Source organism: Cyprinodon tularosa, unplaced genomic scaffold (genome assembly GCF_016077235.1).
Source record: "Cyprinodon tularosa strain WSP-4 unplaced genomic scaffold, ASM1607723v1 ctg869, whole genome shotgun sequence".
Taxonomy (NCBI): Eukaryota; Metazoa; Chordata; class Actinopteri; order Cyprinodontiformes; family Cyprinodontidae; genus Cyprinodon; species Cyprinodon tularosa.
This window is the reverse complement of record NW_024039639.1, coordinates 335,001-358,198: the sequence shown is the minus strand read 5'-3', so window position 1 is coordinate 358,198 and position 23,198 is coordinate 335,001. Positions and strand designations below refer to the sequence as shown.

At 47.4% G+C, this 23,198-nt stretch overlaps 1 protein-coding gene across 1 annotated transcript in view; it reads left to right on the top strand.

Moving 5' to 3' along the window:
- Positions 1-102: 102 nt before the first annotated feature.
- lama1 (laminin, alpha 1) overlaps positions 103-23,198 on the top strand; it is a gene marked incomplete at its 5' end in the record, with an annotated part of 36,614 nt that continues 13,518 nt past the window's right edge. Inside the window, 37 exons of the mRNA XM_038273314.1 lie at positions 103-295; positions 464-576; positions 995-1,046; positions 1,121-1,311; positions 1,498-1,677; positions 1,750-1,839; positions 1,923-2,040; positions 2,180-2,358; positions 2,458-2,551; positions 2,639-2,796; positions 2,876-3,016; positions 3,098-3,256; positions 4,082-4,183; positions 4,610-4,824; positions 4,913-5,024; positions 5,263-5,373; positions 5,445-5,563; positions 8,697-8,783; positions 8,859-9,070; positions 10,767-10,873; positions 10,963-11,143; positions 11,219-11,355; positions 11,426-11,659; positions 11,777-11,920; positions 14,682-14,861; positions 15,351-15,536; positions 15,925-16,052; positions 16,224-16,341; positions 17,171-17,311; positions 17,390-17,508; positions 17,579-17,662; positions 18,483-18,676; positions 18,756-18,898; positions 18,967-19,065; positions 19,211-19,322; positions 19,726-19,882; positions 19,959-20,169. Of these exons, the coding sequence (XP_038129242.1) occupies positions 103-295; positions 464-576; positions 995-1,046; positions 1,121-1,311; positions 1,498-1,677; positions 1,750-1,839; positions 1,923-2,040; positions 2,180-2,358; positions 2,458-2,551; positions 2,639-2,796; positions 2,876-3,016; positions 3,098-3,256; positions 4,082-4,183; positions 4,610-4,824; positions 4,913-5,024; positions 5,263-5,373; positions 5,445-5,563; positions 8,697-8,783; positions 8,859-9,070; positions 10,767-10,873; positions 10,963-11,143; positions 11,219-11,355; positions 11,426-11,659; positions 11,777-11,920; positions 14,682-14,861; positions 15,351-15,536; positions 15,925-16,052; positions 16,224-16,341; positions 17,171-17,311; positions 17,390-17,508; positions 17,579-17,662; positions 18,483-18,676; positions 18,756-18,898; positions 18,967-19,065; positions 19,211-19,322; positions 19,726-19,882; positions 19,959-20,169 (5,301 nt within the window). The remainder of the gene's footprint in view (positions 296-463; positions 577-994; positions 1,047-1,120; positions 1,312-1,497; positions 1,678-1,749; positions 1,840-1,922; positions 2,041-2,179; positions 2,359-2,457; positions 2,552-2,638; positions 2,797-2,875; positions 3,017-3,097; positions 3,257-4,081; positions 4,184-4,609; positions 4,825-4,912; positions 5,025-5,262; positions 5,374-5,444; positions 5,564-8,696; positions 8,784-8,858; positions 9,071-10,766; positions 10,874-10,962; positions 11,144-11,218; positions 11,356-11,425; positions 11,660-11,776; positions 11,921-14,681; positions 14,862-15,350; positions 15,537-15,924; positions 16,053-16,223; positions 16,342-17,170; positions 17,312-17,389; positions 17,509-17,578; positions 17,663-18,482; positions 18,677-18,755; positions 18,899-18,966; positions 19,066-19,210; positions 19,323-19,725; positions 19,883-19,958; positions 20,170-23,198) is intronic.

Below are 23,198 nucleotides of genomic sequence, written 5' to 3'. Positions count from 1 at the left end.
ATACCATCCATCCATCATCCATCCATCCTTCCATCCATCCATCTATCATCCATCCATCCATCATCCATCATCCATCCATCATCCATCATCCATCCATCCTAATGGTTCTCTCTCTGTGTTCCAGGGTTGTTTCCTGCCATCTTTAATCTTGCCAGTAATGCAGAGATCAGCAGCAATGCTACGTGTGGAGATCCAGAACCAGAGGTCTACTGTAAGCTTGTTGATCACGTTCCTGGACGAAGAATCAAGAACCCACACTGCCCCAAATGTGACGCCAACTCCGTCCTGTCTAAAGGTAACAAAGGCCTGCCTTCCTTCCTTCCTTCCTTCCTTCCTTCCTTCCTTCCTTCCTTCCTTCCTTCCTTCCTTCCTTCCTTCCTTCCTTGATATCACTGGTCAACAGTGGTCTGTTTGTGGGCGGAGCCTGAGCTGATGGATAGTAACGTTTATCTCCTGTACGCAGAACGTCATCCAATCACCAACGCCATCGATGGAACCAATAGGTGGTGGCAGAGTCCGAGCATCAAGAATGGCCGTCAGTTTAACTGGATAACCATCACCCTGGACCTGAAGCAGGTCAGAACCACACTAGAACTTTAAGCTAACAGGAAACCAGCCTCTAAAGCTTCCTGTCACCATGGTAACCACAGTCAGCCTAGGTTTTATCAGTCTCTATTACCATAGTAAACAATTGACCTAACCTGTGTTTGTTACTATAGCAGGTGGTTAGGCTTACCTGCCTCGGTCACCATGGTAACCTAAGCTTGGCCTGGTTAGTATGGTATCTGACTAGCTTAGCACATGTTGGTTACCATGGTAACTTTTTAAATGTTCTTTCCCATGATAGTAATAACTCTTCTCTGGTTTTCAGAGGTCAGGATTTTCACTAGCCTTCCTCTCTGAGCTCAGCAGCCTAATGTTTCCATGGTAACGTAGCTCAGGTACGGCGGCGTCTCTAGTCCTCCTCAGGTCTTGTGACTTTGTGTCTGTTCAGGTCTTCCAGGTCGCCTACATCATCATCAAAGCAGCTAACTCTCCACGACCAGGTAGGAGAAGCACCGTTAGGTCAGGTCAGCTGTCCGCATGTCTTCTTACCTGTTTATCCATGATCACCTGTCAGGTAACTGGATCCTGGAGCGCTCCCTGGATGGTGTGACCTTTGACCCCTGGCAGTACTATGCCATCAGTGACTCGGAGTGTTTGTCTCATTATAATGTGACACCAAGACTTGGACCACCCACCTACAGGAGCGACACTGAGGTCATCTGTACGTCCTACTACTCCAGACTGAACCCCTTGGAAAATGGAGAGGTGAGACAGGATGTCCACCTGTCCTATACCTGTTTGTCTCTGCCCATCTGGCTTTAACCTGTCTGTCCCTGTCCCTGTCTCTCTCCCTGTCTTTAACCTGTCTGTCTCCGTCTGTCTTTCTGTCTTTAACCTATCTGTCTCTGTCTGTATGTCCTTAACCTGTCTGTCCCTCTCCCTGTCTTTCAGATCCACACCTCTCTGATTAACGGGCGTCCCGGAGCAGAGGATTTGACCCCTGACCTCCTGAACTTTACATCAGCTCGTTATATCAGACTGAGACTTCAGCGAATCAGAACGCTCTACGCTGACCTGATGACGTTAAGCATCTATGACCCACGGGACATCGACCCGATCGTGACTCGGAGGGTAAGACGGGCAGCAGGTACGCTGACGTCATCAGGATCCAGCTCTGCTCTCATTCCTCTGCTTTTCTTTCAGTATTATTACTCCATCAAGGACATCTCTGTGGGGGGGATGTGCATCTGCTACGGACACGCCCAGAGCTGCCCGCTGGACCTGGTTACCAAGGTAACCGCAGACCCCAGCTGGTAAGACAACACCTGTATACTGTTGTACAGGTGGTCTAAATGGCGCCCTGTTTGTTTGAACAGAAACTGAAGTGTGTGTGTGAACACAACACCTGTGGGGAGAGCTGTAACAAGTGTTGCCCTGGTTACCATCAGCTGCCATGGCAACCAGGAACTCACTCTGAAGGAAACACCTGTGAAAGTGAGACAACGTGAAAGATAACAAAAAAGAAATCCCCATTATGGGCTGACCTCCGTCCTCTGACCTGTCCCCTCTCTGTCCCCACCTGTCCCTGTTCTGTCCCCTCTCTGTCCCCTCTCTGTCCCCTACTGTCACTCAGAGTGTAACTGTCACAACAAGGCCAGTGACTGTTTCTACAATCAGACGGTTTCGGACCTCAGTCTCAGTCTGGACATCCATGGCGTTCGTCGGGGGGGCGGGGTCTGCATCGACTGTCAACAAAACACAACGGGACTCAACTGCCAGACCTGCAAAGACGGATACTACAGACCTGCTGAGGTGTCGTTTAGTTGTGATGAGGTTCTGTGTTCTGCTGGTTTGGTTAAATGTGGCGTTGTGATCAGTGGCGTTGTGATCAGTGGCGTTGTGTGACTGCAGGTGTCTCCGTACTCTGACTTCCCCTGCCTGGAGTGTAACTGTGACCTGAGAGGATCCGAATCACCGGTTTGCAGCAGAGACGACGCAGAAGCAGGTGCCTCTGATGGGTTCTGAAGGCTGGTTCCGGGTGTCAGCAGTGATGTCCCCCCGGGGCTCTGATGGTTCTGTTGTGCGCGTCCAGGTGCGTCTGCAGGTCAGTGTCCGTGTAAGGAGGGCTTCTCGGGTCAGCGGTGTGATCGCTGTGCGTTTGGATTCAGAGACTTCCCGCGGTGCGTTCGCTGTGAGTGCAACCTGGCAGGAAGCACCAACAGCGACCCCTGCAGCCCCTGCACCTGCAAGGTGACGATCCGTCTGATCCACACCGCACAGCAGACGCCTCTGAGGCCCTGGGTCACCGTCTCACCTGTCTCCTCCTCAGGTCAATGTGATGGGAGTCCACTGTGACACCTGTAAACCGGGCTTCTATAACCTGCAGCAGGAGAACCCGCTGGGCTGCACCCACTGCTTCTGTTTTGGTGTCTCTGATGTCTGTGAGAGCTCTGCTTGGTCCGTCACTCAGGTAACACCCCACACCTTTGCTCAGGTCAGAACCAGTCCCACATCAACAGGGAACCGGGTTCTGATGAGGTCCAGTGTTCAGGTGTTTTTCCCAGATGCTGTCCTCCAACCATCCGGGTCGCTCCAAGCCTCTCTGGTCATCAGTGGGAATGACCTCAGCATTCCCAGGAATGCCTCCTCTGGCGGCGCACACAGACACATGCTCTGGTGGGCGGCCCCCAGCCGTTTCCTTGGCAACAAGGTAGGCTCACATGTCCGATGTCCGACACAGTTATTATTGCATCTTCATTCAATTCTATTCAGTTTATTTCTATAGCGCCAATTCACAACGGGTCACTTTATAGAAACAAATCAACCAGATCATCCAGTCAGATTGATTCAAAGTTTTCTATCTAAGGAAAACCAGCTGATTGCATCGACTCATTGACTCTTCAGCAATCCCTCACACTAAGCATGCTTGTAGCGACAGTGGAGAGGAAAAACTCCCTTTGAACAGGAAGAAACCTCCAGCAGAACCAGGCTCAGTGTGAGCGGCCATCTGCTGAGGCCCACTGGGGTTCAAGGAGACAGAAGCAGACGTAGAAAAAGAAGCATAGATACAAAAGGCAACTGTCAACCAGCTCCACAGGCGGCCCCGTCCAGGAAACACACAGCCAGGCAGACGAGCTCCGAGCCAGCTCCCATGTCAGAGGATGAAGAGAGCACATCCAGTTAGTCACAGTCAGAGAAACAGGACTACACTGGAAAACAGGCCAAGCTCCAACATCTAGAAACAAAGGTGTTGATGGCAGCAGCACAGCTGATATTTCTCTCCAGGATGGAGTCACAGCCAAACAGGAACAGACCAGATGAAGCTACTATGAGAAAAAGCAGAGAGAGCAGAACGTTAGAGATTGAACTAACAGATTCTGCAGAGTGGGAGAATAGAGATAGAATGAAGCAGAATGATGAAAAAGGGGTCCCTATGTCCTCCAACAGTCTAAGCCTATAGCAGCAGAACTATATGTCTTTTTTCATGTTTTTCATGTTATGTTTCCATGTCCGCTAAATGTTTCCTTCTCGGTAGCTGGTGTCCTATGGAGGACAGTTCACCTGCTCTGTGGTTTATGACGTCCCCCTGGACAATGAGGACCAGACTCTGCCTGTCCTTGCTGATGTCATCATGGAGGTGAGAACATGCCACAGCGGCAGCTAACAGACATTGTTTCTGAACTGAATACCTAAGATCTACACTTCTTCAGAGGGATAAAGTAACCAATGTTCCCACATGTAGACCTTACTGGAGTGGTTAGAGGTCAGAGGTCATGGCCCAGACCCAGTCTGTAAGGGTTGAATGTGTCTAGAAACATGGTGGCAGAGGGACCTAGGTTAGCTAAGCTGCATCTGAAGAAGGACAATGTCCTCTGGACAGATGAGACAAGAGTAGAGATGTTGGACCATGATGGACTGAACCATCTCATGAAGGTCATGTTTTTATGCTGTGGGATGTTCTGGTGTTTAAATGAAGATGGTTGGTAGAACCCAGCCTTTCTAAGCTGTTATGACATCAGACATAAAGACCCAATACCAAAGGGTCGTCTTATTCTGTTTCCAGGGTAACGGCCAAACTCTCCGTCTCTCGCCCCCTCTGCTGCTCTTCCTCTCTCCCTTGGCTGAGCAGTCTGTCAGTGTGGAGATGCTTCCACGGCAGTTTGTGGACGATCAAAGCGGTGGTCCCATAACTCGAGATGACCTGATGCTGGTTCTGGCTGATCTGACCTCGCTATTGGTCCGAGTCCACCTGAACGCTTCTGCTGGAGGACAGATACGGTGAGGAACGTCCAGCTGGATCAGGAGGAGGAGCTTCTGCCCTTCCAGACAACAAACAATGACTCTTCCATCTGCTCCTGATCTCCAGGCTCAGCTCAGTGTCCCTGGATGGAGCGGACTCTGGCTCCGGTTCTGGTCTTCAGGCAGCCGCCGTGGAGATGTGCGAATGTCCGTCGGGTTACAGTGGAACTTCCTGCGAGGTCAGCAGCTCCAAGTTCACTTGATTTCTGACTTGGATCTTTTGGTGGTTTCTCACCTGATGTTCCAGGGTTCAGTTTAAGGTCCAGGGTCCGGTTTAAGGTCCAGGGTCCGGTTTAAGGTCCAGGATCCGGTTTAAGTTTGGGCAATATCTCAAAATGTTCCAACGATAGAATCGTCTAATCGTCCAACCTTAGTCCGGTTCCTGGTTCTGGACTAACAGGCGTTTGTGCGTTCCAGGCCTGCCTACCGGGATTCTTCAGAGTAGGCGGGGTTCTGTTCGGAGGCAACTGTATGCAGTGTGAATGCAATTCCCACTCCACTCAGTGTGACATCAGTGGGGTCTGTGAGGTGAGTCCCAACCAAAGACCCGAAGTTCAACCTCCACCTGGAGTCGGCTGACCCTCACCTGTCTGCCGCAGGGCTGCACAAACAACACCGCCGGTCCTCACTGTGATCAGTGCCTTCCTGGTTTCTACGGCGACCCAACAAAGGAGGAGTGTCGGAGGTGTCCGTGTCCTTTGATGGAGCCGTCCAACAGGTCTGTCTCTCTGTCCTCCTCAGATGAAGAGCGTCAGAGAGTCTTAGTCTGAAGGGAACTTGTTACCTGTCCAATTATTGTAGACAGTTTCTGCCTCAGCTTTGACTCACTTGTCTGCTTCAGTTTCAGTCCTATCAGTGTGTCTCAGTTGTATTGTCCCCTGTCTCCTTCAGTTTCAGTCCTATCAGTGTGTCTCAGTTGTATTGTCCCCTGTCTCCTTCAGTTTCAGTCCTATCAGTCTGTCTCAGTTTTATTGTCCCCTGTCTCCTTCAGTTTCAGTCCTATCAGTGTGTCTCAGTTGTATTGTCCCCTGTCTGCTTCAGTTTCAGTCCTATCAGTGTGTCTCAGTTGTATTGTCCCCTGTCTCTGCTTCAGTTTCAGTCCTATCAGTGTGTCTCGGTTGTATTGTCCCCTGTCTGCTTCAGTTTCAGTCCTATCAGTGTGTCTCAGTTGTATTGTCCCCTGTCTGCTTCAGTTTCAGTCCTATCAGTCTGTCTCAGTTGTATTGTCCCCTGTCTCTGCTTCAGTTTCAGTCCTATCAGTGTGTCTCAGTTTTATTGTCCCCTGTCTCCTTCAGTTTCAGTCCTATCAGTGTGTCTTAGTTGTATTGTCCCCTGTCTGCTTCAGTTTCAGTCCTATCAGTCTGTCTCAGTTGTATTGTCCCCTGTCTCCTTCAGTTTCAGTCCTATCAGTGTGTCTCAGTTTTATTGTCCCCTGTCTCCTTCAGTTTCAGTCCTATCAGTGTGTCTCAGTTGTATTGTCCCCTGTCTGCTTCAGTTTCAGTCCTATCAGTCTGTCTCAGTTGTATTGTCCCCTGTCTCCTTCAGTTTCAGTCCTATCAGTGTGTCTCAGTTTTATTGTCCCCTGTCTCCTTCAGTTTCAGTCCTATCAGTGTGTCTTAGTTGTATTGTCCCCTGTCTGCTTCAGTTTCAGTCCTATCAGTCTGTCTCAGTTGTATTGTCCCCTGTCTCCTTCAGTTTCAGTCCTATCAGTGTGTCTCAGTTTTATTGTCCCCTGTCTGCTTCAGTTTCAGTCCTATCAGTCTGTCTCAGTTGTATTGTCCCCTGTCTCTGCTTCAGTTTCAGTCCTATCAGTGTGTCTCAGTTTTATTGTCCCCTGTCTCCTTCAGTTTCAGTCCTATCAGTGTGTCTTAGTTGTATTGTCCCCTGTCTGCTTCAGTTTCAGTCCTATCAGTCTGTCTCAGTTGTATTGTCCCCTGTCTCCTTCAGTTTCAGTCCTATCAGTGTGTCTCAGTTTTATTGTCCCCTGTCTCCTTCAGTTTCAGTCCTATCAGTGTGTCTCAGTTGTATTGTCCCCTGTCTGCTTCAGTTTCAGTCCTATCAGTATGTCTCAGTTGTATTGTCCCCTGTCTCCTTCAGTTTCAGTCCTATCAGTGTGTCTCAGTTTTATTGTCCCCTGTCTCCTTCAGTTTCAGTCCTATCAGTGTGTCTTAGTTGTATTGTCCCCTGTCTGCTTCAGTTTCAGTCCTATCAGTCTGTCTCAGTTGTATTGTCCCCTGTCTCCTTCAGTTTCAGTCCTATCAGTGTGTCTCAGTTTTATTGTCCCCTGTCTCCTTCAGTTTCAGTCCTATCAGTGTGTCTCAGTTTTATTGTCCCCTGTCTCCTTCAGTTTCAGTCCTATCAGTGTGTCTCAGTTGTATTGTCCCCTGTCTGCTTCAGTTTCAGTCCTATCAGTGTGTCTCAGTTGTATTGTCCCCTGTCTCCTTCAGTTTCAGTCCTATCAGTCTGTCTCAGTTGTATTGTCCCCTGTCTGCTTCAGTTTCAGTCCTATCAGTGTGTCTCAGTTGTATTGTCCCCTGTCTCTGCTTCAGTTTCAGTCCTATCAGTGTGTCTCGGTTGTATTGTCCCCTGTCTGCTTCAGTTTCAGTCCTATCAGTGTGTCTTAGTTGTATTGTCCCCTGTCTGCTTCAGTTTCAGTCCTATCAGTCTGTCTCAGTTGTATTGTCCCCTGTCTCCTTCAGTTTCAGTCCTATCAGTGTGTCTCAGTTTTATTGTCCCCTGTCTCCTTCAGTTTCAGTCCTATCAGTGTGTCTCAGTTTTCTTGTCCCCTGTCTCCTTCAGTTTCAGTCCTATCAGTGTGTCTTAGTTGTATTGTCCCCTGTCTGCTTCAGTTTCAGTCCTATCAGTCTGTCTCAGTTGTATTGTCCCCTGTCTCCTTCAGTTTCAGTCCTATCAGTGTGTCTCAGTTTTATTGTCCCCTGTCTCCTTCAGTTTCAGTCCTATCAGTGTGTCTCAGTTTTATTGTCCCCTGTCTCCTTCAGTTTCAGTCCTATCAGTGTGTCTCAGTTGTATTGTCCCCTGTCTGCTTCAGTTTCAGTCCTATCAGTGTGTCTCAGTTGTATTGTCCCGTCTCCTTCAGTTTCAGTCCTATCAGTCTGTCTCAGTTGTATTGTCCCCTGTCTGCTTCAGTTTCAGTCCTATCAGTGTGTCTCAGTTGTATTGTCCCCTGTCTCTGCTTCAGTTTCAGTCCTATCAGTGTGTCTCGGTTGTATTGTCCCCTGTCTGCTTCAGTTTCAGTCCTATCAGTCTGTCTCAGTTGTATTGCCCCCTGTCTCCTTCAGTTTCAGTCCTATCAGTGTGTCTCAGTTTTATTGTCCCCTGTCTCCTTCAGTTTCAGTCCTATCAGTGTGTCTCAGTTGTATTGTCCCCTGTCTCTGCTTCAGTTTCAGTCCTATCAGTGTGTCTCAGTTTTATTGTCCCCTGTCTCCTTCAGTTTCAGTCCTATCAGTGTGTCTCAGTTGTATTGTCCCCTGTCTCCTTCAGTTTCAGTCCTATCAGTGTGTCTCAGTTTTATTGTCCCCTGTCTCCTTCAGTTTCAGTCCTATCAGTGTGTCTCAGTTGTATTGTCCCCTGTCTGCTTCAGTTTCAGTCCTATCAGTCTGTCTCAGTTGTATTGTCCCCTGTCTCCTTCAGTTTCAGTCCTATCAGTGTGTCTCAGTTTTATTGTCCCCTGTCTCCTTCAGTTTCAGTCCTATCAGTCTGTCTCAGTTGTATTGTCCCCTTTCTCCTTCAGTTTCAGTCCTATCAGTGTGTCTCAGTTTTATTGTCCCCTGTCTCCTTCAGTTTCAGTCCCAGCAGTGTGTCTCAGTTGTATTGTCCCCTGTCTGCTTCAGTTTCAGTCCCACCTGTGTACTGGATGCGTCCGGTGAGGTGTCATGTGACCAGTGCCAGCATGGATACACCGGGTCAAACTGTGAGAGGTGCGGACCACAGCTGCGCTGATTACCACATCAACCAGAAACGCCTCATCTTAACTTCCCTGCGCTTGTCTCCAGGTGTGCCAGTGGTTTCTATGGTAACCCCCAGGTAGTGGGCGGGGCTTGTGTGAGCTGCGAGTGTAACGGCAATGCTAACTTCAGTGAGGACGGATACTGTGATTCTGTGACGGGGGAATGTCTGCAGTGCCTCGGCAACACGGCAGGAAAACACTGCGAGCTGTGTCGTCCGGGTTACTATGGCGACGCTGTCCTCGCCAAAGATTGCAAAGGTGAGTTTACAGCATTGAACCAAGAGAAAATTAGCTTAAAAATTGTTGCAGTAATTTCTTCTGCAAGAAGGTTTTTTAGTTTGGCTGGAACACCTGAATCTCAGGCCGTTTCTCAGTCTACGAGAACGGATCAAGTCGTCGGATGTTGTTCTGGCCCCTCCCTCTTTACCCAGCATACATCAGAGCAGACTTGTCCGTCCTCCAGACTGACAGCTGTCACAGCATGCACTGCTGCAGCAGCAGCTTCCAGGTTAGCGCTCACAGAGTTCAGAGGATTAAGTTAAAGGTTCTCTTTTCTGTTGCTGTTGTTCAATAAAAGTACGTTTTAGGATCATTTGGCAAGAAAATTACATTTTAATTTTCACTTTATGGAACATTTACTGATTTAGTGCAGATTTAAAAATAATATTCCAAAGTTGAGAGGACCGCAGCAACCAGCGGAGTTCCAAGGGTAACAGCAGCCAGGGCTAACGTTAGCCCGTCTGTAGCGGCCAGGGCTAACGTTAGCCCGTCTGTAGCGGCCAGGGCTAACGTTAGCCCGTCCGTAGCGGCCAGGGCTAACGTTAGCCCGTCCGTAGCAGCCAGGGCTAACGTTAGCCCGTCTGCGTTGGCCAGGGCTAACATTAGCCCGTCTGTAGCGGCCAGGGCTAACGTTAGCCCGTCTGTAGCGGCCAGGGCTAACGTTAGCCCGTCTGTAGCGGCCAGGGCTAACGTTAGCCCGTCCGTAGCAGCCAGGGCTAACGTTAGCCCGTCTGCATTGGCCAGGGCTAACATTAGCCCGTCTGTAGCGGCCAGGGCTAACGTTAGCCCGTCTGCTGTGACCAGGGCTAACATTAGCCCGTCTGCAGCGGCCAGGGCTAACGTTAGCCCGTCTGCAGCGGCCAGGGCTAACGTTAGCCCGTCTGCAGCGGACAGGGCTAACGTTAGCCTGTCTGCAGCAGCCCTCTCTCTGCATAGCCGTGTGTGAAGGACCGTTGGTTCTGATGGAGGTTTGATTGTTTTATTTGGCAAAATGTTCATTTGATTTGTGTTTATCTGACTGTGTTCATTATTATTCCTCCACTAAATGAAAAAAGTCATAATTTATTATTATCTAGAGCCTATTAGTAACAGGAGGTGAAATGCGGCTCCAGGCTAGCTTTGAATGTGGTGATGTCATCAGTACGCTTCTTCACGTTCTCCCAGAGTCCAAACTTTTCTGGGTTCTAGTCAAGAACGTACTTGGCGAGAACACGAGTCCGTACTCACGTTCTAGTAAAGTGAGAAACGGCCTAAGTATGCCAGTGGTTGCTATGACGACACAGAGGGTGAGGCGGTCAAATCCTGAAACGGATAAAATGGCATTTAAATGAAATCTTTGGATCTTTTAAACGTGGTGAGATTTGGACTGAACCAGAACCAGAACAGGGTTTCCTTCCTCACAGGTCGACCTGCTCTGCTGACAGCAGCAGCTACTGATTCCCTGCAGGAATGTTGATCTCCTGAAATCTGATTATCTCTGACCTCTGACTTCCTTCTGCTGAGGACACTATGCCGCCATCTGGTGGTGAAGTACAGATACTGCAGGCTACCAGAGAAAATCCCCCAGAGTAAAACGAGTCCGATTCATCCAAGGGGACCAGAAACTATCAGTTCATTTTAGGTGGGAGGAGTCATAGAATGATGTCACTGACAGTGGGCGGGCCTTTTCTTACAGACTGCGGCTGTGATGTAAACGGCTCCCTCTCTGGTGTATGTGACATCACAACAGGCCAGTGTCTGTGCAGAGAGAACGTGACAGGACGCACCTGTGACCGTTGCAAGGTAACACATGTCTTATATGATTTATGGGGACATTTCAATGACTGACATCCATTCTATAGGTCTTAATCTTAATTTATGTCCGTTTTCAGTCGGGGTTCTTCGGGCTTCAAAGTGGGCGGGGCTGTCAGCCCTGCGGCTGCAGCCAATCAGGATCTGAGTCTGAGTCATGTGACGAGGACGGCCAGTGCCACTGCAAAAAGGGCGTAGCTGGGGTCAAGTGCGATTGCTGTGGCCATGGTTACTATGGCTACCGCGGCACCAACTGCACAGGTAAAAGGCGTGACGGTCTGTCTGAGAAGCTCTGCCGTCGCCAACAGTCTAATGAGCCTGTTTCTGATTTCCCAGAATGCATCTGTGAGCGCACTAGGGGAAACTGCGACCCTGACAGCGGAGAGTGTGTCTGCCCCCCCAACACAGAGGGAGACACCTGCGACAGGTGTAAGAAGGGATTCTGGGGCATTGACCACGTCACAGGATGCAAGGTACCCACAGACGCCACGCCATCCCCCGCCCCAGTCCGCTGTCAGCCCATAACCACCAGTGTCTCTACAGCCCTGCAGCTGCAGCCCAGCAGGAAGCTCCGCCCCCCAGTGTGACCTGCTGACTGGGCAGTGTCCCTGCAGGGACGGATTCTCTGGCAGGTCATGTGATCGATGCGCATTTGGTCACTACGGTTACCCATCATGCTCAGCGTGCAGCTGTGATTTGGCAGGAACCCATGAGACGTTCTGCAACAGAACGCTCGGCGTATGTGAATGTGGACGGACCGGAGAGTGTGGGTGCAAGGTAGGAACCAGAACCAGAACCAGGAGGAACCAAGTTTAACGTCTGCCGGGTGCAGAGGATGATGATGCTGATGATGATGGTGATGATGATGAAAGGTGTCCTTTGATCTTTGCTCAGCCTGGCGTGTCGGGTCGGCGCTGTGAGGAGTGCGTTTCTGGTTGGTTCGCTCTATCAGACCAGAATCCAAACGGATGTTCAGAGTGTTTCTGTTCTGGACTGAGCCGAGACTGTGAGGAGCAGGGAGGCCTGCGCCGAGTGTCTGTAAGAACTACAGCAATACTACAGCAATACTACAGGAATACTACAGGAATACTACATCACTACTACAGGAATACTACAGCAATACTACAGGAATACTACATCACTACTACAGGAATACTACATCAATACTACAGCAATACTACAGGAATACTACATCACTACTACAGGAATACTACAGCAATACTACAGGAATACTACAGCAATACTACAGGAATACTACAGCAATACTACAGGAATACTACATCACTACTACAGGAATACTACAGCAATACTACAGGAATACTACAGCAATACTATCTCACTACTACAGCAATACTACATCACTACTACATCACTACTACAGGAATACTACAGCAATACTACAGGAATACTACAGCAATACTACAGGAATACTACATGAATACTACAGCAATACTACAGGAATACTACAGCAATACTATCTCACTACTACAACAATACTACATCACTACTACAGGAATACTACAGCAATACTACAGGAATACTACAGCAATACTACAGGAATACTACAGCAATACTACAGGAATACTACAGCAATACTACAGGAATACTACATCACTACTACAGGAATACTACAGCAATACTACAGGAATACTACAGCAATACTATCTCACTACTACAGCAATACTACATCACTACTACATCACTACTACAGGAATACTACAGCAATACTACAGCAATACTACAGGAATACTACATCACTACTACAGGAATACTACAGCAATACTACAGCAATGCTATCTCACTACTACAGCAATACTACATCACTACTAAAGCAATACTATCTCACTACTACAGCAATACTATCTCACTACTACAGCAATACTATCTCACTGCTACAGCAATACTACATCACTACTACATCACTACTACAGGAATACTACAGCAATACTACAGCAATACTACAGGAATACTACATCACTACTACAGGAATACTACAGCAATACTACAGGAATACTACAGCAATACTATCTCACTACTACAGCAATACTACATCACTACTACATCACTACTACAGGAATACTACAGCAATACTACAGGAATACTACATCACTACTACAGGAATACTACAGCAATACTACAGGAATACTACAGCAATACTATCTCACTACTACAGCAATACTACATCACTACTAAAGCAATACTATCTCACTACTACAGCAATACTATCTCACTGCTACAGCAATACTACATCACTACTACAGCAATACTATCTCACTGCTACAGCAATACTATCTCACTACTACAGCAATACTACATCACTACTACAGCAATACTACATCACTACTACAGCAATACCACATAACCACTACAGGAATATTACATCACTACTACAGCAATACAAATTCACTACTACAGCAATACTACCTAACTACTACAGCAATACTACCTAACTACTACAGCAATACTATTTCACTACTACAGCAATACTACCTAACTACTACAGCAATACTATCTCACTACTACAGCAATACTATCTCACTACTACAGCAATACTATCTCACTACTATAGCAATACTATCTCACTACTACAGCAATACTATCTCACTACTACAGCAATACTACATCACTACTACAGCAATACTACATCACTACTACAGCAATACTACATCACTACTACAGCAATACCACATAACCACTACAGGAATACTACATCACTACTACAGCAATACTACATCACTACTACAGCAATACTACATCACTACTACAGCAATACCACATAACCACTACAGGAATATTACATCACTACTATAGCAATACTACCTCAATACTACAGCAATACTACATCACTACTACAGCAATACTACATCACTACTACAGCAATAATACATCACTACTACAGCAATACTATCTCACTACTACAGCAATACTACATCACTACTACAGCAATACAACCTCACTACTACAGCAATACTACCTCAATACTACAGCAATACTACATCACTACTACAGCAATATTAATTCACTACTACAGCAATATTAATTCACTACTACAGCAATACTGTCTCACTACTACAGCAATACTGTCTCACTACTACAGCAATACTATCTCACTACTACAGCAATACTATCTCACTGCTACAGCAATACTATCTCACTGCTACAGCAATACTATCTCACTACTACAGCAATACTATCTCACTACTACAGCAATACTATCTCACTACTACAGCAATACTATCTCACTACTACAGCAATACTACATCACTACTACAGCAATACTACATCACTACTACAGCAATACCACATAACCACTACAGGAATATTACATCACTACTACAGCAATACTACCTCACTACTACAGCAATACTACATCACTACTACAGCAATACCACATAACCACTACAGGAATATTACATCACTACTATAGCAATACTACCTCAATACTACAGCAATACTACATCACTACTACAGCAATACTACATCACTACTACAGCAATACCACATAACCACTACAGGAATATTACATCACTACTACAGCAATACTACATCACTACTACAGCAATAATACATAACTACTACAGCAATACTATCTCACTACTACAGCAATACTACATCACTACTACAGCAATACAACCTCACTACTACAGCAATACTACCTCAATACTACAGCAATACTACATCACTACTACAGCAATATTAATTCACTACTACAGCAATATTAATTCACTACTACAGCAATACTACATCACTACTTGAGGAATACGCAGCTGTATGCATTGATTACATGCCCCACCCACAGGTCAGTATGGGTCAGTCTACAGACGTCCTGTCGTTGGTCAGTCTGTCCAGCCTGCAGTCTGTAGCAGCTGGGGTGTTCCAACATGGCGGCGAAATGCTGTTTGATGCCCGGCAGTTAAACAGCAGTGGACTCGCTGGCCCCCTCTACTGGAGGCTGCCCCCCCATGTTGAAGGAAACCAGGTAAATCCCGCCTCCTGTTATAGTTCCAGCCTTGTTGCTAATATAATTGGTCCCTTCTATTGGAATATTCATAATTTTAAAGGTTTTTGTTGCTCTTCCATTCCAAACATCATAAATCAAAACCTATGAACAGTCAGTAAGAAGCAGTCTGCTAAAGATAAACAGGTGTTAAGGTCTTACCGTCATAAAGGCAAACTTTAAACTTTAACGTTTATTAGGAAATATTTATTATTTTAATAGATGATGCTTCCTGCAGAAATTACGTCTCTATATCTGCAGCTGCAAACTTCCTCAGATCTTCATCATCCAGAGTTTATTCATCTTCTTTCTAGATCTAGAACCAATAGATTTCCTATCTTCATCGTTTTTTTTCTGTTGCGTATTTACCAAAGTACATTCCCTGTGTTTATCGTAGTACCTGAGTGTAATTCGGTGTATTTACCGTATGCGTTTACGTATTTACTGAAGTACCTCTCTGACTCTGTGCAGCTGATGTCATATGGCGGCCTGCTGTCTTACATCATCACTTTCTATGCTGAGGATGGCTCAGGACTGTCCAATCAGGAGCCTCAGATACTCATGAGGGGCGGGACCCTAAGGAAGCACGTCATCTACACTGACATGGTTGCTCCTAGCAACGGCATTGCGACACAGCATGACATCAGGCTGATGGAGGTAGGGCAGCAAAGCATCCTGGGAGGTTTTTTAGAAGGTCCCCAATTCTGGCTGGTTCCGACTGGTTCTGGCTGGTTCCGACTGGTTCTGACTGGTTCCGACTGGTTCTGGCTGGTTCTGACTGGTTATGGCTGGTTCTGGCTGGTTCCGACTGGTTCTGGCTGGTTCTGACTGGTTCCAACTGGTTCCGACTGGTTCTGGCTGGTTCTTACCAGTTCCGACTGGTTCCGGCTGGTTCCGACTGGTTCCGACTGGTTCCGGCTGGTTCTGGCTGGTTCTGGCTGGTTCCGACTGGTTCCGGCTGGTTCTGGCTGGTTCCGACTGGTTCTGGCTGGTTCTGGCTGCTTCCGACTGGATCTGGCTGGTTCTGACTGGTTCTCTTTTACAGCACGAGTGGAAATATTTCAACTCGGTGTCTCAGAGGTCGGTGAGCCGTGCAGATTTTATGTCCGTCCTCAGTAACGTCCAGAACATCCTGATCAAGGCTTCGTACGGAACCGGGCTGCAGCAGAGCAGGTACCTGCACACTACTACACAGCACTACACAGTACTACAGAGTACTACAGAGTACTACAGAGTACTACAGAGTGCTACAGAGTACTACAGAGTGCTAGAGAGTACAAACACTACCCTGAAGTTCAGACTCCATTTCACTAACCCAGACATCTTCCTTCTTCTTTCATGGAGGATTTCTAACATCACCATGGAGACGGCTGTGAAGGCGGAGTCAGGTGACTCCCGGGAAAAGGCCAGACTGATCGAGTCCTGCCTCTGTCCGCCCGGATACGCCGGACTGTCCTGTCAGGTAGGGTTGATCTAGCTTCCTTCAGCAATCATCAGGAGTCAGAGATTCTCATTATTTTCTAGTGTCCAACTTTAATGTTTTTTACCCAGTCCAGTAGGGGTCGTAAATATGTCATTTAATCAGATATTATTTTTATATTGTCTGTGAACACACGCTTTGTTAGAACAACAGATGAAAATGTGAATCAAGGATCTAAAGGTTCTAAAACTCATAGAAGAATGTTCAAATATAGTTCCGTAGCAGTTCGACTCTAAAATTCAATTCATTCTATTCTATTAAGTTTATTTCTATAGCCCCAATTCACATCCTGTTGGCTCATGTCACTTTGCAGAGACAATTCAGTCAGATTGGTTAAAAGTTTTCTGTCTCTCCTTGACTCATCCCTCTCTGACCAGTTCCTCTCTGACTCGTTCCTCTTTGACAAGTTCTTCTCTGACTAGTTCCTCTCTGACCAGTTCCTCTCTGACTCGTTCCTCTCTGACCAGTTCTTCTCTGACTACTTCCTCTCTGACCAGTTCCTCTCTGACTCGTTCCTCTTTGACAAGTTCTTCTCTGACTAGTCCCTCTCTGACTCCTTCATCTTGGACTTGTCCCTCTCTGACTAGTTCCTCTTTGACTCGTCCCTCTCTGACTAGTTCCTCTCTGACCAGTTCCTTTATGACTCGTTCCTCTTTGACTCGTGCCCCTCTGACTCATTCCTTTCTGACATGTCCCTCTCTGACAAGTTTATCTCTGCCGCTTTCTTTTCTGAGCAGTTCCTCTCGTCCCTCTCTGACTCATTCCTCTGACCCATCCCTCTCTGACTCGTTCCTCTCTGACTCGTCTACAGGAGTGTGCGGTGGGTTTTTTCCGGCAGCCCCTGTCTGAGCTCCCTCCTCAGAGTCTGAAGACCATGTTGGTGCGTCCCTGTGTTCCGTGTCGCTGCAACAACCATAGTTCCAGTTGTGACCCAGAGACCGGAGACTGTCAGGTAAGCTCCGAGTCCAGGTGGTTTCAGGTTCAGCGCCCCCCGGTGCTCCAATATTAAAGCGAGCTGATCTTTCCTCAGGACTGTCAGCATCATACCAGCGGGCCGCAATGCAACGTCTGCGCTCCGGGTTACTATGGAAACATCAGCGGCTCTGCAAGCGACTGTTCCCTGTGTGCCTGCCCCCTACTGAGCAACAGGTGAACTGCAGCTGTCCCTTCAGCTGTCTGCCGAGTCCTTCTGTCAGTGTTTAACAGCTCATATCTCCAGTTTCAGTCCCAGCTGTGAAGCAGAGGGCGCCGATTACCGCTGCACCGCCTGCCTGACCGGATACGAAGGCAGACACTGTGAGAGGTGACGAATTTCACCACAACACCGCTTCATCTGCTCTCTGACGCCTCAGAGCTCGTCTGATTAAACGTTTCTATCCCAGACAGAGCCGCCTTTACTGTTAGCTTTGCTAACATAGAATGTGTTTATAGATCAGAGCTTCTATGTCCCTTTTCTATATCTGCTTTTGTCTCCTTGAACCCCAGTCGGCCTCAGCAGATGGCCGCTCACACTGAGCCTGGTTGGAATAGAATAGAAAATAATAGAAATTCAACTTTATTGTCATCACACTTTCACAAGTGCAAAGCAACAAAATGTAGTTTGCATCTATGCAGAAGTTCTATACAGGATAGAAATACTTATTTTCATGTGTCTGCACTGACTATCACAGACACAACAAACATGGGTACCCATTGGTCAGTGAGCTGAGACATATAGCAACTGCAAACCGACCAATGGGCAGAAGGTGACCCTCTAAGACCCGCCCCCTCCTCATTTGCATAATAAGGCAGAAACGCAAAAACAACAGGAAGAAAGAAATAGGAAGAATAAAACAGACAAAGATATTAGAACATGCACAACAATAAATACTTAAAGATATAAATAATAATTAAATAAAGCTGAAGACTATAATGGACAATAAATAAATAAGGTAATTATAACAAAGGCAAATAAACAAAGCTAATTAAAAGAGATATATACATTTATGTCTCACTGTATAATTTAATTTCTACCTACATTTATTTATTTATTGTATTTTTGGGGGTCAATTAATTCTATGCGTATTTATTTTTGGAGCAGTTATCTCACCTGTGCTGACCTCACATGTGCTTCTGTGGTGCAGGTGTTCAGCTGGTTACCATGGAAACCCATCCTCGCCAGGCGGGGCTTGCTCGCTCTGCGGCTGCAGCGGGTGGGGCTCCCTGCATCGGGGGTGTGATGAGGTCACCGGACAGTGTGAGTGTAAGCCAGGGGTCAGAGGTCAGTCATGTGACCAGTGTGAGGAACGCCACGTCCTGCAGCAGGAAGAGTGCGTCCGTAAGTCCCGCCCCCCCATGCTTAGGCTCAGGTTATGTTGCTGATGTCACTGCGGCCGCCTCACGCCTGTTTCTAACAGCTTGTGACGATGGCTGCACCGGCGTTCTGCTGGACGACCTGGAAACACTCAGCAGCTACTTCCTGTCCGTCAACCTGAGCGCCGTCGCCATGGCGCCTCACTGGCAGCTGGTGCCGCTGGAGAATCAGAGCAAAGTGCTGAAGGTGAGCGACGGAGCGTCTCCTCCTGATGTTAAACATGGCTGCTGTTCTGACCTGAGCTCTGGTTCCAGGCCCGGATCTCCTCAGACAGAGCCGTAGCTTCACACCTGTCTGCTTTGGACCAGGAGGTGAAGCACCTGACCTCTGACCTCAGCGCAGCGCAGCAGCAGGTAGACTCACCTCATTTAGACCTTCAGGAAGGAGATGCTGGTTTCAGGGAGTCTGGTGGGACGCCCCTCTGATGGTCACCCTGACCTTTAACAGCTCTGTGATCCATTCCTGCTGTTTTATCTTTCCTGTCTGCTGATTGGTCAGGTGACGCGTCTGTCTGACAGCCTGATGGATCTTCACATCTCCACCAACCAGAGCTGCACCCACAGCCAGCTGCTGCTGGGGAGGGTCAGCAGCCTTCAAGACAGCATTCAGGGTAAAAACACCCACAGGATGTCAGAAAACTAAAATCAGCTTCGATTTCCACAGAGCAGGAAATAAATTTAATAAAGAAATTAAACATCGAAATAAACGAGAAGATCAGAGAGACGTCCTGAAGAAGCAGACTGGATGGAGTCTATGGAGTAGAACAGGATAGAATAGAATAGAATACAACAGAATCCAACAAATAGGTTAGAACAGATTTAAATAAACTAGAATAGAGCAGAATAGAATAGATCAGTACTGAATAGATCATAACAGAGAGAACATAGATGTTTGGGGCGGGAGCTCCTGGCAGTAGAACAGCTGTAGAACCAGAACCTCAGCGGTACCGACCCATGAGGTCAGAGCAACCAGGAAGGTCAACCTCCACTAACGCTGATCTGTCATTGGTTCAGAGCTGCAGAAGGAGGCGGAGCATCTGAACCAGACCAATGAGGAGGAGTTCTATGTGAGCAGAAGGACCCATCTACTGCAGGAGCTGGAGTCCATGATGGAGACCATCAGAGGTTTAAACCTCACAGCAGCAACGTCATCAGCCAATCAGGAGCTCCGGTGGGTCCCCCCCCCCCCAGACATGATGTCCCTGAAGGAGGACCAGTTCTCTTCTGATGGCTGTCTCTCTCTGCAGCTCCTCAGAGTCTCTGCTCACCTCGCTGCAGCTGGATTTACTGTCCAGGTGGGCTGCAGGTGAGAACAAGTCCCGCCTCCTCAGAGACTCACTCTCTGTTGCCATGACAACACTGAAGAATGCAACCATCCAGCTGAGTGAAGCTGAACGGAGAAACAATGAAACACACAAACTTCTGGAAGCTGTAGGAGATCTGCAGCGCCACCATCAGGTCAGCATCCATCCATCCATCATCCATCATCCATCCATCATCCATCCATCCATCATCCATCCATCCATCCATCATCCATCCATCATCCATCCATCATCCATCCATCCATCCATCCATCCATCCATCATTCATCCTTCCATCATCCATCCATCATCCATCATCCATCCATCATCCATCCATCATCCATCATCCATCCATCCATCCATCCATCATTCATCCATCATCCATCCATCATCCATCCATCATCCATCATCCATCCATCATCCATCCATCATTCATCCATCCATCATCCATCCATCATCCATCATCGTTCCATCCATCCATCCATCATTCATCCATCATCCATCCATCCATCCATCCATCATTCATCCATCCATCATCCATCCATCATCCATCCATCATCCATCATCCATCCATCCATCCATCATTCATCCATCATCCATCCATCATCCATCCATCATCCATCATCCATCCATCCATCCATCCATCATTCATCCATCCATCATCCATCCATCATCCATCCATCATCCATCCATCCATCATCCATCCATCCATCCATCCATCATTCATCCATCCATCATCCATCCATCATCCATCCATCCATCCATCATCCATCCATCCATCCATCCATCATCCATCCATCCATCATCCATCCATCATCCATCCATCCATCATCCATCCATCCATCATCCATCCATCCATCATCCATCCATCCATCCATCATCCATCCATCCATCCATCCATCCATCCATCCATCATCCATCCATCCATCCATCATCCATCCATCATCCATCCATCCATCATCCATCCATCCATCCATCCATCCATCCATCCATCCATCCATCCATCCATCCATCCATCCATCCATCCATCCATCCATCCATCATCCATCCATCCATCCATCCATCCATCCATCATCCATCCATCCATCATCCATCCATCCATCATCCATCCATCATCCATCCATCCATCCATCCATCGTCCATCCATCCATCCATCATCCATCCATCATCCATCCATCCATCCATCCATCATCCATCCATCCATCCATTCTCCATCCATCCATCCATCCATCCATCATCCATCCATCCATCCATCATCCATCCATCCATCCATCATCCATCCATCATCCATCCATCCATCCATCCATCATCCATCCATCCATCCATCATCCATCCATCCATCCATCATCCATCCATCATCCATCCATCCATCCATCATCCATCCATCCATCCATCCATCCATCCATCATCCATCCATCCATCATCCATCCATCCATCCATCCATCATCCATCCATCCATCATCCATCCATCCATCATCCATCCATCATCCATCCATCCATCCATTATCCATCCATCCATCCATCCATCATCCATCCATCCATCCATCATCCATCCATCCATCCATCCATCATCCATCCATCATCCATCCATCCATCCATCATCCATCCATCCATCCATCCATCATCCATCCATCCATCATCCATCCATCATCCATCCATCCATCATCCATCCATCATCCATCCATCCATCCATCATCCATCCATCCATCCATCCATCCATCATCCATCCATCCATCATCCATCCATCCATCCATCCATCCATCATCCATCCATCCATCATCCATCCATCCATCATCCATCCATCATCCATCCATCCATCCATCATCCATCCATCCATCCATCCATCATCCATCATCCATCCATCCATCCATCCATCATCCATCCATCCATCATCCATCCATCCATCCATCCATCCATCCATCCATCCATCCATCCATCATCCATCATCCATCCATCCATCATCCATCCATCCATCCATCATCCATCCATCCATCCATCCATCCATCATCCATCCATCATCCATCCATCCATCATCCATCCATCCATCATCCATCCATCATCCATCCATCCATCCATCCATCCATCCATCATCCATCATCCATCCATCCATCATCCATCCATCCATCATCCAACCATCCATCCATCCATCCATCCATCCATCATCCATCATCCATCCATCCATCCATCCATCCATCATCCATCCATCCATCCATCCATCCATCATCCATCCATCCATCATCCATCCATCATCCATCCATCCATCATCCATCCATCCATCATCCATCCATCCATCATCCATCCATCCATCCATCATCCATCCATCCATCCATCCATCCATCCATCCATCATCCATCCATCCATCCATCATCCATCCATCATCCATCCATCCATCATCCATCCATCCATCCATCCATCATCCATCCATCCATCCATCCATCCATCCATCCATCCATCCATCATCCATCCATCCATCCATCCATCCATCCATCATCCATCCATCCATCATCCATCCATCCATCATCCATCCATCATCCATCCATCCATCCATCCATCGTCCATCCATCCATCCATCATCCATCCATCATCCATCCATCCATCCATCCATCATCCATCCATCCATCCATTCTCCATCCATCCATCCATCCATCCATCCATCCATCATCCATCCATCCATCCATCATCCATCCATCCATCCATCCATCATCCATCCATCATCCATCCATCCATCCATCCATCATCCATCCATCCATCATCCATCCATCATCCATCCATCATCCATCCATCCATCCATCATCCATCCATCCATCCATCCATCCATCCATCATCCATCCATCCATCATCCATCCATCCATCCATCATCCATCCATCCATCATCCATCCATCCATCATCCATCCATCATCCATCCATCCATCCATTATCCATCCATCCATCCATCCATCATCCATCCATCCATCCATCATCCATCCATCCATCCATCCATCATCCATCCATCATCCATCCATCCATCCATCCATCCATCATCCATCCATCCATCCATCCATCATCCATCCATCCATCATCCATCCATCCATCATCCATCCATCATCTATCCATCCATCCATCATCCATCCATCCATCCATCCATCCATCATCCATCCATCCATCATCCATCCATCCATCCATCCATCATCCATCCATCCATCATC